Raw genomic sequence first — 16,690 nt, 5'->3', positions numbered from 1 at the left:
AGGCGTGGAGCTAGGCGGCCACTCAAGGTCACTGTCCAGGGTCCGCTGGAAGGAAATGCACAGAACAGGGAGACGCACAGATGGGCGGGAGCCGTGAGGAGAGGCCACGGGGGTGGCGAGCGCAGGAGGGGGCAGGGCTTCTGGTGAGGTGACTAGAACCTTCTGGACCCGACAGAGGAGACAGGAGGCGGCGCAGAACCGGGCCCGTGGACTCAGTGGGGCTGACCTTCACTTTAAACGGCAGATTTCAAGAAACACGAATTAAATCTCCATGCTCAGAAGTGCTCAGACGGCACGTGGGGCACACCAGGCTCGTCCAGCTCACCAGGCTCGTCCGGGCGACCGCTCCCACGGCCCCAGGGGAAGGCGCCTGCCTGCCCTTGGGGATCCAGCCTGTGCGCACCCAGCGGAGACGCAGCCCAGCGGGGCCACTCAGGATACGGGGGACCTGGCCACACCACTCCCCGCCGCGGGTTTCCCGGAGCAGCCCAGCCCCGTCCGGGCCCGGACACCCTGGGCTGGGCGCCCTGGGCTCTGGCCACAGCAGTCGGCAACCTCGGCCGGCTGGCAGCGCTCTCCCTGCGAGGCCTCGTCTTCTCACGCCCGCCGGAACGTTAAGGGTGTGGTTTGTGGTGCGTGGGCTGGGTGAGCGGGTCTCTACGGGACATTCTAGACGCCAGCCCTCGGGGTCAGAAAGCTGTGTGCCTGCTCTCGCCTGGCCCTTGGTGACCATGCCCGGCGTCCGTGTCAGGGCCAGTGGAGAGGCTCCAGGGACCGGATCTGGCACGCAGACCCCATCTCCTCTTGCTGGGAGGAAGCAGAGGTGGGCGGGGGGAGCTCGGCCAGGCCCTTGCTACTGGCCAGAGACAGCCTGGGATCCAAGCCCCAGCGCCCGCTCCCGAAAAGTGGGACAAGCAGGACGCAGCAGACTCCTGCCTTGTCACACCTCCCCTTGCTGGCTGTTGAACAGCAGGGTCATGTGGCTCCTGGAGCACTGGACCAACCCCAGCACGCGCGTGACCACCGGACCCACATGGACTTCGGTTCTGTGGGATACTGGACAGCCCCGCGACTCCCTCTCAGGACTCCCTCCGGGCCGTGCTGCCTCCCACCCCTCAGGAGGCCAGCTCAGGACGATGGGCATTCTCCATGAGCACCACAGGGCGTGACCGTGACGTCAGGGCCACTCCTGCACGAGTGCCAGGACGACAGGAGATCCCAGGGCCGGGGCTGCAGTCACAGATGTCCCCAGGTCCAGAGAACTTGGCGGCTCTGGGTTTCGGCTCCCAGGGGCGTCCAGGCGGAGCCCAAGCGCCGACCAACAGAAGCGATTCGCATCTACTCACCACCACCGGGAGCTCTGAATTTTCTGGAATGCCCCGTAACCAGGATCACACGGTATCCAGCCCGTTGCGTCAGGCTGGACACTGCCCTGGAGACCCAGCAGCGCCACCAGAGTCACAGCTGGCTCTCGTCCGTCCCGTCTGACGGGTGCTATGGGTGCGCACGTCTGCCGCCGCTCACCTTGAAAAGTTCTTCCGGGGTTTGGTTGACCACGGAAAGTGGCCGTGAACGTGAGCTTCCAGTTCCCGGGGGTAAATACCCAAGAGGGAGCCAACACATTGCTGCGCCCAGGGCCCCCTGGCTGGAGGCTGTGCAGGGGGCAGGCAGGAGGCCGGCCGCCCCAGGGGCTCCTGGACAAGGACGTGATGCTCCCCTTCAGCCCTCACAGCAGCCACCCTGGAAACAGAGGCCTCCAGCGCCTCGGATAGCAACGAGGGTCGGGCCACGCCCCCAGCGGCCCAGGCCCCTCTGGCCACAGTGCTCAGCCGAAGCTCTTCTCCGTTCCAGGTAATCGGGCACAGGCGGGAGGCGAGGCGCTGAGCCCGCCCCCCCCCCCAAAGGTCTCCTGATTCCCTGTTCCCAACCTCGCGCCCTCCACCTGGGATCACCCGAGCAGGCAGCTCCCAGGAGAGCCGGGCAGGGGCATCTCCCGCCAGTTAGCGGGCGAGCCGGGAAGGCCCTCCTGCGCTCCCGACGGGGTGCCCCCTCCCCGGAGGAGGCAAGCAGGGGCACAGGCCGAGGGGTGTCCCCTGTGCCTCCCCTCCGTGCGCCACCCGAGGTCCCTGCCTCTCTCGCAAGGACCCCTGTGGCTGCCTTGGGGCCCAGCCGGACACACAGACCCACCTCCTTACCCTAAGGCCTTGACCCCATCAAACACTTAGCCACACACGGGGATACTCACGGATCCCGGAAACGAGAACGTGAACACAACTCGGGGGGGGGAGGCATTTTTCAGGCGAATACCCAGATTTCTCTATTTTCTAAATGGATGACGTTGTTGTAGAGGAAACTTCTGGGGTAAGACACCTTCCCCGTGTCTCGTCTTCTGCAGGGGCTCCCCCGCCCTGGGTGCGTATGGGGCACCGCCGGGCCCGAGCTGGACAGGACGGGTGGCTGCGCTGCCGTTGGACACGACGGAGGCCAAGAATCGGGGTGGACTTTCATGAGCCGTGAAGGGTGTCCCTCCATGTCCACCTTCCTAAGGTGGTTTGGTTTTGTTCTGCTGCACTTTTTTGGGCAGAGTGAAGTTACCGGGGCAGGAAGTCTCTTTACTGGGGACAATCCCGGGAATGAGCCCTTTACTTGCACAACCTTGAAACTGACACCCAGGGGTCCCCTGAAGACAGCTGTGAAGTACCCAGGAGCCCGCCCACAGACGCCCCATGCCCCGGCACCCCAAGGGCTGCCCTATGTCTGGCCTGAGGGGCACATCCGCAGGGCTGAGCGACCAGGTCACAGGGCCCGGGCATCGGCTGGGGGGACAGGTGGCCTGCAGCTGACCAGCTGGCTGCAGGTCCCGTGAGGACGCCGGGACAGAGCAGGAGCTCATGCGACGTCTTTCCCACGAAGAGCTCAGGAGAACCGCAGGCAGGCGTTCCCGGGATCGGGGCCAGTGCACCGCCGCAGCCCTGTGCAGTGGCCTCGAGCCACACACGAGGGCCGCTTCCTGCCACCTGCCACGTCTGCAGGACCCGTGTGGGCGAGCAGGGCACACACAGCTCCTGTTTTCTCTGTGCCTCCGCGAGGAAGCAGCCAGGGCTGCTGGGGGACGGAATCACCAGGAAAACGTCCCAGTGAAGACCAGCTCGCTGCTGCGGGCTTTGCAAACATCACAAGAGAACCAGAACTGTCCTGGCAGACAGGAGGGCGCAGGGGCCCAGTGAGGGCCTACAGGGTCCATGTGGGTCTGGCCCACAGCCCGGCCATCTCCAGATCGGAGGTTCAGCCTCCACACAGGTGCGACCCCCCTGAGAACCCCCAGAGCCCAGAGATGCCAGTGGCCGGCTGGGTGAGCAGCTAGGGCACACAGACCCAAGGATGCCAAAGCCCTGTCATGAACTGAAGCCCTGAACCCCAGCACCCAGAACGTGACCGTAGAGACGGGGTCTACACGGAGGGGACTGAGGTAGAATGAGGTCACTAGGGTGACCTTGATGCTATCTGACCCGTGTCCCGAGGAGATCAGGACACAGCCCAGAGGCCGCCTTGAGGACATGGGGCGGGCGGGGGGATGGCATCCATGCAACTGAGACAGAACGACCTGGGGAGAAGCCAGCCCTGGCCACGCCTGGACCATGGCCGTCTGTCCCCCAGCCCCGGACCAAGGACATCCATCTTCCAGCTCTGGACCCCAGACGTCCAACACTGACACTTGGACCCTCGGTGTCTGTCCCCCAGCCCTGGACCCCAAACGTCCATCCCCCAGCCCTGGAACAAGGACGTCCAGCCCCAGCGAAAACAGCCACGGGGGCTGATTCTCATCGTGACAGACAGAGCAGCCCCCACCCCAGCTGCTTGGGTCCTGCAGGGAGAGGCGGGGGCGCGGGCTCGGCCTCTCACACCACATTTCGGTAGCTCAGGAGAGAGCATCATGTGGGCAGGAAACCCACACTCTCCCCGAGAGCACAGTCGCTGCACGACCCGATCCGGAGCTCCAACACGGGGCAGGAGGACACAGTCCAGCCCTGGAGATGTAGATGGCGAACTGTAGGCACCACAGAAGCATCGGGGACCAGGGCTGCAGCCCGCAGGGGTTAGGGAAACTGAGGTCAGAGGTCAGAGGGGGGACACCCCCCAACACTCCTTTCAGAGTAAGCCCCATCCCCCTGACCCCCCCCCCCCCCACCCGCCCCACCGCAACTCCCACCCCAGGGAGGCTGAGCAGCGGCCGACGGGAACCAGGGGCAGGAGTGGCTGGAGCCCCATGTCCTGAGAGCACAAGCCGGCTGGCCGGGAGCCGGAGAGCCGGACGAGGTCAGGCCCTGCCCCGGGTCATGGGGCCCAGGTCTGGGGGCTGTGGAGGAGCAGGGCCCGTGCCAGCACCCCATGCCCACGTCTCTGCATGTCAGGACCCTTCCAGCTTGCCAGAGTGGGGGGTGCCCACGGAGGCCAGGCCCCTGCTGTCTGCTAGAGCCAGGCCTTCGGCTCCCTCGGCAGCCCCTCCCTCCCCAGCTCCCGGGACCCGGCCGGCCTCTGCTCCCCCACACTCCTGCAGACCTCAGGGTACTCCCTGTGTCCGGGGGCATGGGGACCAAGGGTGGCAAGCAGGAGGTGCCCAATTCCTGATGTCCCCAGCCTCGGGCAGGGAATGAGGGCTGCTGGTGGGTCCTGTGGGGGCCTCGCACAGTCAACCGCTGAGCTGGGGTGGGGGTGGGGGCCCTGCGGGGACAGGCAGCCCAGTCCCAGGGGCGGGGGTCACTCCTGCGTGGGGTTTTGTCGGTGACTGCCCCATCGTCCAGTATGCGTGCACCTGTGCACACAGGCCACCCCCCGCCCCCTCGTCCCTTGGGGAGCAGACGGCTCCGTCCGCAGCAGTGTCCGGGGGAACTCGCCAGCAAAGTTGAACCTGAAGGTAAGAGGGGTTACTCCTGCAGGTGACAGGCTAGTCCCGACCCGGGGGGACAGAGGGGCCAGGTGGAGGGGCTCCGGGGAAGCCTGTGACCAGGGCAAGGAACGTCCGATCTGACGCGGGGGCTGGGAGGGCTGGCCATGGACCCACCGCCCAGCGGGCCTTTCCTCTGCACCTGAGCCAGAGGGCCTGGAACCCCGCTGCCCCGGAGAATCACCTGGGAGAGGGGTTCGGATCTGCACTTCCACCCCCACTCCCGCCCCAGCAGATCGGGACCTCCGGGCTGGGCAGCCTGCGGTGCCGCTGGGAGCCAGGGCCTTAACCCTCTCCTCTTCCCCCAAGTGTGGGACTCAGCCAGAGGCCGGGCGCAGGGACAGGCTGCTGCCCAGCACCCCGGACCCAGGCTGGGCCGCCCCTCCCCCTTCCCTCCCTGGCCCCCCAGGAGGTCCCCTCAGCAATGTCCGCCCTGGAAACTGCGCGCGTGCAGAGCACCTCACTGTTTGCAGAGCCTACCCCGGGGAGGGGGGTGGCCTGGCTCATCCTTCCCGTCCGTGCGGCAGAAAGAGCAGAGCTCCACCAGAGGCCAGGCAGGACAGGCAAGGGGCCTGAGGGTCCAGGAGGAGCTAGGACAGCAGGGGTGGAGGCGGGGCCTCTCCTGTTTCCACAGCCTGCTCGACCCTGCCCACCAAGGTAGCCTCAGTGGACCCGTGGCTCCTGTGCAGACGCGGGAAGAGCAGATTCTAAAAAGCCTCCTGGGGGACCAATGGGCACAGACGGCCCTCCCCTGTCCCACGTGCACGCCACCCCCACCAGAGCCTGCATGCAGGCCCCTGGACATCCCCAAGGCTGGGCTCCAGGCCCCAAAAGCAGAGCTTGACGCCTGTTTCCAAGGGTCACTTCATGTCCCCGCCCTTCCTTCCTCCGGCCCCAGGGGACTGACTGGGAGAGCCCAGAGCCCAGCCAGGCCCCAGCCACACCCGTCCAGGCCCCGCCACAGAGAGGCCCTTGGTGTCCAGACAGCAGGCCTCGGTGTACAGGCCGCTCTCCCACGAGGCAGCTCCCAAGCTCAGGCCTCCCCCAACCCGGCCCGCACCTGGGTGGCCTCCAGCTGTCCGGGTGTGGCCACCGGCACCCGCTTGTTTTCCTTCCCTCCTGGGAGACAGGCTGCTGCTTCCGGAAAGCGTGTCTGCTATGTGGCTCCTGGAAACACCATCTGATTAAGGCGACTCAGCCCTACGTGGCCGGTCGGGAGCTGCAGGCACCCAGGGCTCACCACCAGGCGGGAGAGGGAGGCCACTCAGCTCTGGCCCAGGTGAGGACCCGGCTCTAAACGGGACGATGAAAGAGCCCGGGGGCCCCTCCGGGAGTGGGCGGCCTCCCCGCACCAATCAGCCCCACGGCTGCACTCTGCCCGACGCCAACGGACACCTTGGACGCGGGAGTCCAAGACCCAGGGAGCCCCTTCCACACACATGCACTCGTGCACGCGCCCCAGTAAGACGCAACACTGGGAAGACACGTGCACACACAGCACGCGCATGTGCACATACATGGGACACGTGTGCACGCACGATGGGCCGGTCGGCACACACAGGCACAGGCGCACACACAGGCCCTAGTTGCAGCACGTGGTGCAGCTCAGAAACACCGGCTGAACGCCTAGTAATCAAGGAACTGAACTAACACGGAAATCGTTAGAACGTCCTGTAACAGAAGTCCCTGGAACTCAGCCTCCTGCGCGCAGGAGCGCAGCCGCTCTAACAGACCCATCACCAACCCCTCTTCCCCTCCAGACGCCCTGAGCCCTCCCAGCTCGCGGCCCGGTTTTGGAGACACAGCCCAAGATGGAGGACGGACCACCGGGCTGGGGCAGCCCAGGCTCCGAGGGTGGGCCCAGGGCTCCCCGGGGCCAGCGCCGTCCAGCCGGCCAAGGCTCCTGCGTGCAGCGCCTGGGCGTCTCCCCAACTCCTGTCATCACACATGAGGTCCTTGCTCCAGCCCCGGGGTTCTCCGAAGCGCTGTGTGGGGAGTGAGGTGTCCAGGGCACAACCTCTTTGCCGGCTCAGGACCCCGGACCTTCTCAGGACAGGGCCAGCTCGTTCCCTGGTGGCTCTTGGGGCTGCAGTTTCACTCACTGCACCTGCCGCCCCACTGCCAGCCACCTGGCTCAGGGACACGAACAACTAGGGTTGTGTCACCTGAATGGTAGCTACCGAGGGCAGACACCTGACACGTTCACCAGGGCTAGGACAGGTGTGTGGGACTAGGTTTGGGGGGTGCAACAGTGTCAGAGATGATGAGTGTGGGAAATGGGACAGGTGTGGGGGATGGGACAGGTGTGGGGGATGGGCCGGGCGGGAGGGGGGGGATGCGTGCGGGGCATGGGAAGGCAGCAGCGGAGCAGGGCACAGCCTGCACGGGTTCGGAACACGCCAGGCAGGGCTGGAATTCATGTATTATTTTAGGGTTTTTTTTTTTTTTTTAAGATTTTATTTATTTATTTGACAGACAGAGATCACAAGTAGGCAGAGAGGCAGGCAGAGAGAGAGAGGAGGAAGCAGGCTCCCTGGCGAGCAGAGAGCCCGATGCAGGGCTCGATCCCCTGAGACCACGACTTGAGCTGAAACCAGAGGCTTTGCCCCCCAGGCGCCCCGTCTCCCTATCTTTACGTAGACTCACGCCCAGCATGGAGCCCAACACTGGGCCTGAGGCGGAGACCTGAGCCGAGATCAGCAGTCGGACGCTCAACCGGCCAAGTGCCCCGGCGCCCCGATTTTGATACTCTCTGGATTGTTTCAAGGCCCTTTAAGATGACCAGCTTTCCTCAGAGTGCATTTCTGGCCGCCTTCTAGAAGCTTACGTGGGCCCTGTCTTCTGCACTCAGCAGTCACATGCTATTGCCGACTCTGACTCAAGCTGGACGCAGAGCATTAGAGTCATTTCCCGCTGTCCCGCCAGCCCCACCGTGCCAGAGAGAAGCCTGCGTGCACGTGGGACGGCGCGCGGCTCGCTGCAGCGGACACCTGTCGTCTCGGTCTCCGGGTGTTTCTGGCCTGGCCGAGGGATGGCAGCCAAAGTACTGCTGTCTGTTCCCTTGTCTTCTGGCTGGTGCGGCCGTCACAGGAAGGAACATCCATGAAGAGCCAGTGGTTTCCGCTGCGGTGGCCTGGGGCTCCCTGTGGTGTGCACAGTGGGAGCCCAGGCTGCCGAGAGGCCACCATCTGTGGCCCCGCCGGTCACCACACCAGCACGGTGCACCACACATGGACTCCGGAAGCATCCCCCAAAGTGGCACATGTCCCTCACGCCTGAGGCCAGACTGGGAGCATGGCTGTGCCCAAATCCAAGGGCGGGGGTGCAGGCCTACCACAAGCTGGGGATAGTGGGGAGGGTTAAAGCAGGGTGTCCCTGCCCTGGCAGCCTTGACACTGGGGATGAGGCCACTCGGCCCCAAGCAACCCCGGCGGAGCCAACACAGCCAATGTGCCCCCAGTGCCCCAGGCTTCTGAGAATCGGTCGTCAGGCCCCTGGGCCTCCGCTGGAGGTGGCCATGGGCACACGGTCCTCTGTGGGTCCTTCAAGGCTTCCCTCCTGGGGCTGCCCATGCCCCACGACTCTCCCCTTCCACATCCCCAGAGATCAGGCCCCTGAGCGGACACCTTTCAAGCACAGTTACAGTCAAGCCCAAGGGGAGGGTGGGGGGCGGCATGGGGGCAGGCCATGCCCACCACTGTTCTGGCCTTGTCTCCCGGGTGGGCTCAGAGGCCCCACAGAGCTTGCCAGGAAGGACAGTGCGACTCAGGAAATGTTCCTTATGCAGCGGGACTTGTCACAGATGGCAAGGAGACACCAGCAGGCTACAGCGCCAGCAAGGAGTGCAGGCCTGGCCGTTTAGGGACCGAGCAGAAGGCCCATGGCAGAACCCCAGAGAGGGGTGGTGGCCACAGCAGTGACCTGCTCCTTCTGGAGTGTGAGGAGCAGTACATGTGCGGGACGGGCCAGGCGGGGCCCTGCAGGGCCCATGGTGGCCTCTGCAGAACCTCAGGGCTCCCTCCCCAGGAGATCGGGGCTGGAGGCTGCGCTGAGCCACCCCACCCCCACCCCCACACACCCGGAGCTGCAGCACCAGGCCTGTGCGGTGGGCCCCAACCTCGGGGACCCATGGCAGGGAACACCTGCCTCCTCCCGCCACCCCCCACGCCCCCCCCGAGAGCGGAAGCTCAGAGACACTGAGCGGAATGCTGCCTGGAGACCCGCGGGTTCTCCAGAAGCCCAGGCTGCACCTCTTGCTCAGGGACCCCAGCAACAGAAACATGACCCGAGCCAAGCACATGACCCCAGGAATGCAAAGCTGAGCAGTCTGGGGAAAAGTAATCACACCTAATCACACCGTTCGCCCCCCAGCAGGAAAAATAATAACAAAATAACACAACACATGACTTTCGCAACAGGAGCCAAAAAGGAATTCAGTAACATTCATCCCGAGTCGCTACAAGGGCTCCCGAAGCAGGAGTGACAGGAAGTTATGCGCAGGAAAGCACACGCCTACCGGGAACATCTGAGTTTGCACACGGAAGCTTGTATGCTGCACACACGCACGCACGCACCACACTACACACACGTCCACCCATGCACGTTATGTGTGCACACGTGCAATATAACACATGCTGCGTGTACACGTGTGCCCGCACAAATGCACATAACATGCTATGTGTGTACACACGCGCACACGCACGCTCACAGTCCCACACATGTGCCCCACAGCAGGTATGTCCTTAAAAGTGGGACCAGGTGTTCCAGAGGACGGCCCTATCCCCCACCACCCCCAGGTTGTGACCCCAGCAGCAGCAGCATCTCCTGGGTCAGACCATGTGTTCCTGTGCTGCCTCCCGTCCAAATTTGGACTCACCAGTGCCCCTCTCCTGGGCAAAACTGACGGAGGAGTTTTGCTGACTCAAGGTCAGCAAAGTCTGTTTTTTGCTGAATTTGCTGAGTCAAAACTGACCCAAGGAGCACTTGGTCCTAGAACAGGAATGGCTGAGGGTCGGGGCTGTTACTGCCCCTCACCCTCAGCCAATGCCATGGACTCGTCAGTACCCTCGGTCAAGCAGGACCAGGGTCACAGGGTCCTCTGAGGGCTCCTGGCCAAGCCCGGGAAAGTGAGCTGTGCCTGACTTCTAAAACCAGGGCCGTGCAGCTCAGCCCGCACTCTTCTGGAAGAGGGGGACCCTCATCTGCTCCCAGGGTCAGGCCTGCCCACAATGTGGGGCCCGAGCCCAGCCTCTGGTCCCCAGAGAAGGTCCCCACCCCAGGGCTGTGCTGTCAGGAAGGGCAAACCCCTCCAGGGTCTAGGCAGCTCTGAGAGAAGAGACAGGAGCACCGAGAGGGGGACTGCGGACTGGCCACCGCCTGCGGCCCTGACAACGATGTGGGGCTGCGGCCGGCCGCCCGACCGCCTGACTGCCCGGCCCTCCGCTCCCCCTTTCACTGCAAGTCCTCCCGCGCGGTCCCACGCCGGTCCCACCCCAGCAGCCGGGGGGCCCAGCTGCGCAGGAGCCAGGCACGGTGCCCAGCCCAGGTCCTCCAGCTGGGCTGCCCTGCGGTGGCCTCAGGGTCTAGGGGCACTGGCAGGACAGAGGGCAGACGGCGGCCAATTCTAGAGGAACCTCGAGACACCCAAACCCTCCCAAACACCTCCCTCCCCAGCCCTCCCCAAGCCCTTCACACAGGAGGAAGACTCTTCCTTTTGAACGCCCTCTGAGCACGCGAGAGGGCCGCCAAAATAGCAGGCCGCTCACCAGGGGTTCCAGGAGGCCGTCCCCAGAATGCGCGCCTATCCGCACGCACAAACCCACGTTGTCCACAAGCATGTGCCCGCGTGCGAGCACCGTGTGTGCACCTACCCACACACGCGCGGGGCTCTGTGCTACTCCGGATAGACGTGCACAATACACACGAGTGTTAAAAGACGAGGGGCCCCGACCCTGCACCCATCAGGACGATCCCTGCCCGGAACCCAGGCGCTGTCCACCAAGGCTGCCTCCGTGGCTGAGCCGGGCCCCGCTCGGACCCTCCCCTCCTCCAGGGGAAGCTCCAGCGGAAGCCCGGGACCAGGGCGGCCGGGAGGCGACACGGCTGCCAGGACAGGGCTCCTCATCAGACACGACACGTTCAACGGCCCAGCTCCAGCTGTCCCCAACCCCAGCGCGGGGGCCCCTCAACTGACTTGGCTGAAGCTCCGGCCCCTCCCTTCCTGCAGCGCCTCCGCTGTCCCGCCGCCTCCGGGCTCCGCTCCGGGTGCCTCTCCCTCTACCCACACCCACCCCACCCCCACCTGAAGGGTCAGAGCGACGTGGGCAGGGCTGAGCCACAGCAGGACCACTAGCTGCCTTCTTAGGGGCACCTGTTGGTCCTGCCCTTGGATGTCTGGCCTGGGCCCAGGGCCTGCAGCATCAGACCTGCAGAGGAGCCGTCCCGACCACCCGGCCACCAGCAGCCACCGACCCCTCCGCAGCGCTGCTGCGCGTCCGGTCAGCAACGAAGAGCTCACCGTGGCCCCAGGTCAGGGGGCAGCTCAGACCCCCAGGCAGCAGGACCGGCAACACGAGGACCTGGCGAGAGGACGTGCTGCACACATGAGCTCACTGGGGGACGTGGTGGACAGCTCTGCGCAGGAAGCCCAGGCCTTGCCCTGCCCTCTGCAAAGGAAACCACCATCTGCCCTCGGCCTCCCCCTGTTTCCTGACTGGAATGTGGACGTGATAGCTGGGGTGCTAGCAGCTGCTTAGCACCAGGAGGAGTAAGAGACCGGGCTGCTGACCCAACACCTTGCATCCAGCTTCCTTCTGGGAGGAACAACCCACCCTCTTGCACATGATGAGCTGCTGTGACTTGCATTCTGTCACAAGCAGCACAGCAGGAACTAGCAGATGACCATCGCACTCCCTCAGGCCCCCCACCAGACGGCATCCCCAGCCTGTTCCGTAGTAATGCTGGGTCAGCCCCAGGCCGGCCTCTGTGTACCCCTCACCCACCCGCCTGGGACCTCCAGCACCGGTTTGTGTTTGGGACAGGAGCTCAGCCGGCAGGAGGCAGGAGCGGACATCTTCCTCACTCACACCTGCCACTGTCCCCTCCCCTAGAGACCTCCTAGTGCGGCCCAGGGCCCCCCACTGAGCTACGGCGGACAGCTGCCCCCACCAGACTGCGCTTCCGTGGCACGTGCTGGGTGGGGCCCAAGGACCCGCCACAGATGGCGACAGAAAGGCTGGCTGGGAATGAACGGGGTGGGGGGCAGGCTAGAGGATGGGGCACTTTAGCCTGCTGGGTGGGGGGCATGATGGCCAGGCCCATCAGACCCAGGGGCATGTGTCTGCAGGAGGCAGAGGGAGGGCCGCTCACACAGGCACCCAGAGCCTGGGGGCTGACCAGGACAGATTCTCTAATTACACATGGTGATGTAATTAGAATCTGTTCCCAACTTAGGAGCCCGGAGGCGGGAATAATTACTGCTGTGCACAAGCCCTGGGCACCCAAGCAGGGAGACGGGCGCCCGACCCCCGTGCTGTCCTTGTCAGGCACTGACCAGAACCCAGAGTGGAAGTCAAGGGCCTCAGTGGGGGTCCAGGGGCGGTGGGGGTGGGGGCTGGAAGCTCTGCATTCCCCAGGACCTCAACCTCAGCAGGGAAAGCACCTGCTACCCCAGCTCCAGCCCCAACCTGGGGGCACTCCCCTCTCCGGGCTCTTGGGCTCCCTCCTCTGCAGACCAAGTCCCAACCCTCAGGGCCCCCTCTTCTGCCGGCAGAGACCAGGAAAACAGCAACAGAAACGGAAAAGGCTCCAGCCCGGCAGGAGGCCCCGCAGACTCCACGGCCCAGCAGCCTCTGTGGCACCAGAAGACATCTGAATTCAGATACAAGTAAGCACTATTTTCACCCCAGAATCTGAAAAATCACATTTCCCAATCTTAACAAAGCCTCAACACAAGCCAACATCACAAACACGTCTGTGATTATCACAGTAACCATGTTATTTCAATAATTTTAGAAGAAAGTGCAGTTTATTGAGTCTGTTTGACTTCTAAATAAGGAAGCTGTCCACGCAAGCCAAGGGTCTCAGGTCCAGAAGCAGGGGACCAGCTGTCCCGGGAACCCGACATCAGAGAGAGACCGGAAGGCTGGCGTCTTGCTATCTCTGGGAGCCGACTGGCTCTCCCGGTGTCCTGGAAACGTGCACTGATAGCGGCACCCTGGAACCCGGGTCATGAGGTGGCAGCCAAGAACCCACTAGGGCCAGGCGGGGGCCAGACCCCAACATCTCAGCACAACGTGACCAGCCTAAGCAGCCGTCCGGAGCATTACCGCCGCCTGAATGGTATTCCAGAAGCAGCCTGCGCGACACCGACTTCCACGCAACACGGGGCCTTCACAGGCAGCGCTGCCTGTGCCTGACTCACCATCCAGCGGAGACGGCCCCGCACGGACACTGGTCTCTGCCCAAGGTAAAGGCTCTGAAGCAGCCAGGGAGCCTGAGCCCACGTGAAAGCCTGCACACGGAGGCTGCGGGGCTGCCTCGGGGCCACCGGTCACCATCCACCTGGTGCCAGACCCAGGCCCCTCTTGGTGTAGCCCAGACAGCAGAGACAATAAGCCAACGTGAGCCAGTCCTGCCGGCCTGCCTGGAACGGAGCGAGCCCGAGGGCCGTGCGTTGACACCAGCGCCTTCCTCCCCTGCAGGTGCTTCGGAGTCAGGGCCCCAGGAACCCTCTTCCCGCTGCACACTCTGTGCAGACACGAGGCCACCCCACCCAAACCCGGGGCTTGGTCACCTGGGTCAATGCAGGCCACCGTTTCCTGTCTCTGGTTCATTCACAGACTCACTGCCACACCCAACAGGGCAAATCACCCCCTGCCCTCAAGCGTTTCTGTCCTCAGGAAAGCCAGGCAGCTCTGAGGACATAAGGTTAACACCAGGCAGGACAAGGGCTGGGTGCTGAGGTCCGGGGGCACCAGGAGGCCCTCATCACCATGAGGGGACCCCCAGCCCACCGCCCAAGGCCCCAGCGCCATGCTCTGCTGCCCACGGCTGCCCCACGCCTCCCCCTCCTCCTCCCGCATGGCCGTCCCACCGCACGAAGCCTCGGTCGCCCAGCGTCTACCCCACAGGCAAGGTCAACTCCTCCCTGCCCCACCTGGTGAGTAGCCGTGGACTCTGGATGTGGACCTGCGGTTCACCCGGGAGCTTCCGAGAACGCCACTGCCCTGACCCTCCCCAGACCCAGTGTGTCTCCGATGACTCCCGTCTACCTGGAACCTCAGAGCACGACTGTATTTGGAAATGGAACCCGCGGCGGCATTAGCTGACGGGAGGCCATCCTACAGGACGGCGGCCTGACCCAGTGACTCCCGGGAGGCAGAAGAGCGACGGGGGTGATGCAGCCACCAGCCGGGGACGCCAGCGCTGGCAGACGGGACCGCCCTGTCTGGAGGCCTCCGGAGGCGGCGTGGGCTTGCCAGCAGGGACCAGACTCCATGGGAGAACGCATTCCCGGTGTCTGAAGTCACCTCATCTGCTGACGTATTGCCCAAGACACAACTTTGGTGGGTGCTGCAGGCAAGCGTCCGGCCCGGCCCACACTTGTGGGGAGAACAGGCGGCGGCACGTCCGGGGGGACGTCTGTTACACGGGTCCCACGGCGCCGGTACCGTGCACGCGCACATGCACACACACACACACACACAGCAGAACGGGGACAGCAGACGCGGCAACCGGGACCCCAGGGGGAAGAGGAGAGGGTCCTGGGGAGGGAGGATCCCTGTGGGTCGCTGGAGTCCTTCAGAAGGGGGTCCTGACGACGTCAGGCTGGGACCGGGGGACCTGTAGAGGTGAGCCTGCGGGCCCCATCTGTGCCAGAGAACAGACCCACGCAGCCCTGCACGAACACAACTGTTCCGCTCACCGCTTACCCTGCCGTGCCGTCACGCCCACGCCGTGCACACCAGAAACCACGCACGCGCACACAGGCTTCCCTGCCTGCTCGGCGGCAGGCGTCCAGCCACACCCAGGGGACACCCGGAACGGCCTCTCCTGCCACAGCAGTCACCGGTGTCCGGCACTCTGTTCTGGGGCTGAGGTCCCCACACATTCGAGGCCTCCCGGGGTGGGGGGGTTCTTCAGAGGTCAGTGGACGGGGCAGCCTACCCTCCACGCACCCTCCCCTGCCCGGCACAGGCTCCCCAGGCACACCCTGGGGCCGCGGGAGGCCGGGAACTTTCTCCCTTCAGGTAACACGTAACACGCTCGCAGTCACTGCCACCAAACTCGGACGTTCGGACAAGCGTGATGGAGAAACAAGACGGCGGCCGGGCCCCACTGGGGTTCTCCCGCACATGTTTATTGCAAACGCGAGTCGATCACAAACACCACATTGTAAACAGCTCGTCTCACTTAAGGGGAACCAGTGTCCATGCTGAAGACAGGAGAGCACCGTCGCTCCGAGGCTGGCGGGCCTGTCCAGACGGCCGTGCGGACCTCCGGCCAAGGGGACTCAGGCTCCAACGCGCAGCCTCAGAGGCCACACCTGTCCCTTTCTGTGTCCTGTTCCTGGGGGGCGTGACGCTGTGTGCTCTGGTGGCGAGAAGGGGTCCAGGATGCCCAATGGCGGCAGGGCACAGGCTTGGATTCCCTTCAGCCACCCGTGCCCGGAGAGTCCTGGGAGACGCTGCTCCGTGTCTGAGAGCCGCAGGCACACCAGCCGTGGCACCAGAGGTCGACGACCTTTCCAGAGCTCACGCCAGGTCGGCCACAAAGCCCAGAGCGCCTGGCTCCTGGACGCCCCGCCCGCACACCACAGCTAGGCAACGGGTACTGGGTATCCCGGCCTGTCCCCGCGGGTGATGGGGCTTCCCTGGGTCTGAAGCTGCTGCCCTGGGTGCCCAGGCCCACACACCGCACACACCCCGGACAAGCCCAGGCCCTTAGGGGTGAAATCTGCTCTTGCAGCCTGGCCTCCAAACCCCGGGCTTCGGAAGGGAAATGCCCATCTTGCTCCCAGGTGGGACCAGGTCTGTTGTCTCCGACCGCTAGACGACGGCGGCCCAGCTCACCTCGATGCCAGGCGCAGGTCGGGAGTGATGCGGGCTTAGAGCCCAAGGGTCGTGGCATGGGGGCCACGACCCAAGAGGAGCAGACAGGAGCCCCTGGGACCTGGGAGGGCAGCAGCCGCCCACAGAACCTGCCTGGACAGCATCTTGGGCTGCAGAGGAGCTGGGAGGCACAGAGCCAGCCGGGTGGGGGGTTGTGCCGAGGGACCCCAAGCAGCCCAAGAGCAGTCTGGAAGGAAGCCCAGGGACTGTGGGGAGCAGAGGGGAGTGCCCTCACCCCAACACCTGGGACCATGCCCTCCCTTCCGCGGTGGGCTCTCTGGCCAGGTTCGGGGCACGGACGGCAAGGGGCGGGTCCCTGGAGCTCCTGGGACGCCTCCGGGCTGCGTCAGAGCTGGCCGCCGCTGTCCAGCTGCACCTGCCGGGCCAGCTGTTGCCCGATGGCCAGGAGGGGGCTGGCCCTGTAAGCTGGACTGGCCAGCAGCTCCCGAAACCGAGCCCTTTCTTCATCCCTGAAAGAAGCGAGATCAGAGCAGGTCAGCAACCCCCGTGCCTTCCGCATGGGGGGCAGGGAGAGGGAGTGTATCAGCAGTACCCCAGCCCGGCTGCGCTGTCTCTGGGCACCTCGGGGCAAGCTAGACACTGGAGTGGGTAGGCCAGGTGCCAGAGGTTACAC

At 64.7% G+C, this 16,690-nt stretch overlaps 1 protein-coding gene across 2 annotated transcripts in view; it reads right to left on the bottom strand.

The window, feature by feature from the left end:
- Positions 1–15,284: 15,284 nt before the first annotated feature.
- SLX9 (SLX9 ribosome biogenesis factor) overlaps positions 15,285–16,690 on the bottom strand; it is a 32,153-nt gene continuing 30,747 nt past the window's right edge. For both annotated transcript variants that reach the window (XM_059392507.1, XM_059392506.1), the window contains exon 6: positions 15,285–16,526. In XM_059392507.1, coding sequence (XP_059248490.1) covers positions 16,403–16,526 — 124 coding nt within the window. In that variant the 3' untranslated portion in view covers positions 15,285–16,402. The remainder of the gene's footprint in view (positions 16,527–16,690) is intronic.

This window comes from Mustela nigripes, chromosome 2 (genome assembly GCF_022355385.1).
Source record: "Mustela nigripes isolate SB6536 chromosome 2, MUSNIG.SB6536, whole genome shotgun sequence".
In the NCBI taxonomy this organism is placed as follows: Eukaryota; Metazoa; Chordata; class Mammalia; order Carnivora; family Mustelidae; genus Mustela; species Mustela nigripes.
The sequence above is the reverse complement of the archived record's forward strand: the minus strand, read 5'-3'. Positions and strand labels throughout refer to the sequence as shown.